The 4,697-nt window shown below is 41.9% G+C and overlaps 1 protein-coding gene across 1 annotated transcript; it reads right to left on the reverse strand.

The window, feature by feature from the left end:
• Nucleotides 1-3,220: 3,220 nt before the first annotated feature.
• Nucleotides 3,221-4,266, reverse strand: LOC115925270 (putative nuclease HARBI1). The gene is made up of 2 exons (XM_030988917.1): nucleotides 3,873-4,266; nucleotides 3,221-3,840 (listed from the first exon to the last, which is right to left on the reverse strand). The coding sequence occupies exons 1-2, from the start codon at nucleotides 4,264-4,266 to the stop codon at nucleotides 3,221-3,223; spliced, it is 1,014 nt and encodes a 337-aa protein (XP_030844777.1).
• Between the last annotated feature and the right edge of the window lie 431 nt (nucleotides 4,267-4,697).

Raw genomic sequence — 4,697 nt, forward strand, 5'->3', positions numbered from 1 at the left:
GTTTTTCTGTTCTTGCAGACCAGTAATTCTCTAGCATCCTGGTGTGCTTCTTTTCCTTGAAGTATGGATTCTGACATGTCAACCATGCATATAGAGTTTAGAGAACAAAGGATAGAAATAAAATGTGATTAGCTGCAAACATGAGGGGAAAAGAGAAAGGGATTGGTCACGTATTAAATCTGCCAACCTCGTCCATTTCCTCATTAACCCTAATGAAGCTTGGGGGGGGGGGGGGCATTTTGGCCCATTATGGACCCCCCCCCCCTCCGCAATTTGTCTGATTGTTCGGGAACGCATACGGATGACTCCTCGCTTTGAGTCTTGTGCTTTTGCGCTTTTTTTTTTTAGAAAGTCTGACGTACAGTTACAAAGTCACATGACCTTTTGTTTTTGCATGTTAGCCCGACAATCGCTCATTTTTGTGATTTGTGTACAAAACATTTGGAAATGTAATTTTTCTAAAAAGAGATAAAACATTGGTTATTTGGTCTTGTTTAAAGTTGAGGTGTTTGTTTCGGGGGTCAAAATAGTTGAATTGTAGTTAGAAATGAAATAAAACAACAACAAAAATAAAATACATAAGTTACCCCCCGAGGACAATTACCCCCCGAGGACAATTACCCTCCGAGGAAAACTACCCCTCGAGGACAACTACCCACTAGGACAATTACCCCCCCCCAGGATAACTACCCCCGAGGAAAAATACCCCCCCCCCCCTCCCTCGAGGACAATCAGGATTAAATAGCAAAAGACGATCTGACACATTGAGAGATGTTGTGAAGGCTATGAGCCAATACAATCCCGTGCATGAACCCACATTAGTTCAAATACTTGCGCGTGATCTTTCTCATTACTACACAACAATTTATTTGTTGGTCTCCATGTTACTCATTACTCCTGTTTCTGTCTTTTCAGCTGTCAAGACAGGTCAGGTCCACCAGGGCTACCATAACCGAAGCTATGAACGTGGAAAAGGGTTGCGAGAGTCAAAGGGTGTTTGCAGAGTTGGTGTTTCACGAACCCAGCAACATGGATGAGGAGGTCTGGAATGCATACTCGAGGCAACACAGCAGCTTCATCATTTCAGAAGTATCCAGATCCAGAAGCATAGAGAAAGACAGCAAGCCCAGCAACACTTCCAGCCTCCTCCACAAAACTTCCAGCCTCCGCCACAACCTTTCCAGCCTCCGCCACAACCTTTCCAGCTTCCGCCACAACCCTTCCTGCACCAATAGAGATCATCCCAGGGTCAACTGTCCCGGGGCCACCAATACAGTGCATCGCAGGGTCAGCAGTACAGTTGGTCGCAGGCACAGCAGTCCACGTCGCAGGATCGCAGGCCGGCCATCTCAATATGCCTGTTTGGTCTCCCCCTCGACAGCCAAGCTCATCATCTGCTGGACATGCCAAGAAACTGTCGTCCTACTCCACCCTCACGACGCTGTCTGACCAAGGGGCTACCGACAGTCTGATTCGGCAAGCCTATGATACTGCTTCTCAGTTCCACACGCTCCAGGCCCCTAATTCCTTCCGGAACGTGTCTGGCACAGACCTGAACGTTTCAGGATTCGCGGCAGCATCAACCCCCAAGCCTAAAACTCCTACTGAGCCTTGTCGTGACACTATAGACCAACAAGTTGAAGGGAGTGACCACAGCACACAAGACGATGCTGATGGTGAATGACTGTTTATGATTCCGTTAAAGTAATGGAATTTATGTTATTTTTTTTTCATTTAAACTTCACAGTGTTAAGCAGGTGTTAAAATGTCAGGTTTTTGTCAGTATTTTGGTTTTGAAATCAGCTTCAATATTTTGTAATACTTGAATGTTTAGCTCTGAAGAAGTCGATAGAAATGTAGAGGGCATTACATTTTTTTGGTATATACCTGGATGTAAACTTGGCAGGTATTGATCATTATTTTGAAGGGAAATGCTACACATTTATTCTTTTCATGAAGAAAAAGTGTTTCTTTGACTTTATTTTGTATTCTTGCTTGTAATTATGTTTGTACTCCTACAAGGTATTTCAGACTGACATGTTTTGTTTTGTTATGGTTCATTCAATTTGTGATGTTGACATCTCAGACTGTTGAAATAATAAACATAGATAAGATTCACAAACTAATGCCTCATGCGAAATGTTATTATGTTTTGTGGAAATCTGTATGTATTTGGGTCGGTGTGTTTGCTTGTGTGTACGTTTGTGGTCCTGTTTGTATGTTTGTAATATAATTTTGTTTAATTGAAATGAGCAAAGAAATAATTTTGTCTCACTCTGTTAGTGAGACTGAGTGAGTGTGTATGTCAGAAGTATTTTTTTAAATCTAATAAAAGACTAACATTTATATCATTACATTGTCACACACATATGAACGCTACGGACAAAGGACAACAACAATCGATCGTCTTCAAACTTTCAGGAAATTGTTATGGAATGATATTTTACAAATGAGTGAAAAAAGGGATATGGTCAACAAATATCAGACTTCTGTTCACATTTATTCACAAATCAAAATAAGCACTCTCCTTTGTTGGCGTTTTGAGGTATCATATCACATCACGTGACCTTGCAATGTACATCAAAAGAAAGTTAATTTATTACCCTTTTGAATGATACATAACACAATAATGTAGTACATCCACAAAAATGTCTGCATTTTTTGGAAATAAAATCTTGAACAAATTAACGTTACTGCAAAATAACCTCAGCAGTTGTTAATACCTACTAAAAACTGTCAACGGTCAACAACGTGTACCAAATGCCACTTTTTACTTTTAGAACTTATGGCAGGTTTATAAATGTTATTTTCTTCACTCACTATTTTACGCAAATTGGCGTTTCAGCCCTATTTCACGCATGCAAAAGAGACCTACTGCCCCTTGGATGTCACAGTTTGTCAGAATGTTATTATTATACTAAGATCAAGTTATGTTTACATGTAATAACATGTAAAATACTTTGTACACTGCACAGTTCGTTTATACAATAAATTGAACCGTCTTTTAACAAAATGAAACTTGTCAAATACTTTGTGCATTTATTCACAATAAATCCGACTGTTTTTAAGAAAAATGCATCATCTACTTTGTATATTTTGCAATAAACATAGCACACCAAAGTAAAAAATGACACGTTGTCAACAAATATTAATTATGATGTTTGCATCAATGGCGTGGTAGAGGAAGCTTTGGTAACGCCATAAACAGAGTCACACTAGTCTAATAATGGATAAGCAGTAAGTCATCTTGCCATGGCACACTGCCTACAGGAGAGTTGACATACTCCATTAGGTAGTTTCTTTGCTCTTTTGCTGCTATGCTTGCGTTGCCGCGATACAGGTGTTCCATGTCTGGCAGGTGGGCATCCTGCCTCCACGAGCCTGGGATTATTTCGTGATTGTGCTGTGGGTCCTCTTGGTCAATTATAGCTACATCAATCGTAGGGTTTTTGAGTAGCAGCAAGTTATGCAGGACACAGCATGCATGTGTGATCTTGATGACTCTGTCTGGAGTTAAGGGCAAAGTGACGAGAAGACAACGGAACCGTGCTGCCAGAAGTCCGAAAGCATTTTCCACAACTCTTCGGGCTCGCGAAAGTCTGTAGTTATAGACTCTCTGTTGGTGAGTCATGTTGCGAAGCGGCAGAGGCTTCATCAGCCAAGTCTTGAGAGCAAACGCGTCTTCTCCCACATGGAAGTATTCAAGTGGCTGGTCTGCCTCAGGCAGATTCAGTTTGACTGCCTCAATTGCTGCCTTGAAAGGGCTCTCGTTAAACACACCAGCATCAGAACCAGAGCCAGTGTGTCCAATGTCCACATACATGAATTTGTATTGAGCATCTACAATTGCAAGTAGCAAAGGGGAAAAAAACCTTTATAGTTATAGAATAAGCTGCCAGTCTTTGGAGGTTTCCTGATGGCAACGTGTTTGCCATCAATCGAACCAACGCAGTGGGGAAGGTTCCAGCAGTTGTAGAAGGATTGTGCCACTTGTTTCCATCCCTCTGGAGTATCTGGGGACATGAGAACTTCGTCAGATAGTTCATCGATTATCGCCTGGAACACGTGTGGGATAAACACAGAAATAGTGTTATGGGCAACTCGGAATCCATATTGAAGTGTCTTGTAGCTGTTGCTGGTGGCCAGAAACCTTAAGGTGACAGCCAGCTTTAAACCAGGTTCCAGAGACTTCCTGTAGTTAGTATCTTGTTTGGTAATCCTCGGTGCAATTCGTGTCAGAAGTTCATGGAAATCCTGTGGTCCCATCCGCATGAAATTGGTAAATGCAGAAACATCCTCAGCATGCAGTTCTTTCATCAGCTGTTCATATTGCCCCTGCAGGGGCCTGCGCTGGATCCAAGGTTTTACCCACACACTTCTTCTTCTTTTAGCTTCTTTCCTTCTCTGTTCTTGTTCTTCTCCCAAGCGTTCATGTTCTGCCACATGACTAATTAGTTTTTCCAGGGCATCCACATGCTGGAGTATTGTACCTTTTTGCCGAGGGCTCAACCAACTCATGATCCTTTTCTGCCTGTGTTATTACAACAGTCAACTGTATTTCCAACAGCAGTGATGTGTTCTGGACAGCAGGCAGCAGTAGAATGAGGGCAAAAAACTAGGTTTATAAAGCGCCAATGGCTACACTCGCGGCTCCTACGAGGGTCTATTGTATTTTTACATGGCACTTTCGCACACAG

This window comes from Strongylocentrotus purpuratus, unplaced genomic scaffold (assembly GCF_000002235.5).
Source record: "Strongylocentrotus purpuratus isolate Spur 01 unplaced genomic scaffold, Spur_5.0 spur5_scaffold_18, whole genome shotgun sequence".
NCBI lineage: Eukaryota > Metazoa > Echinodermata > Echinoidea > Camarodonta > Strongylocentrotidae > Strongylocentrotus > Strongylocentrotus purpuratus.

Excerpts from the sequence above, each read along its gene's own strand:
- LOC115925270 (XM_030988917.1), bottom strand. The coding sequence starts at position 4,266 with ATGGGACCACAGGATTTCCATGAACTTCTGACACGAATTGCACCGAGG. Across the intron at positions 3,841-3,872 it reads CTTATTCTATAACTATAAAG|ATGCTCAATACAAATTCATG; the intron begins GTTTTTTTCCCC and ends TTGCAATTGTAG.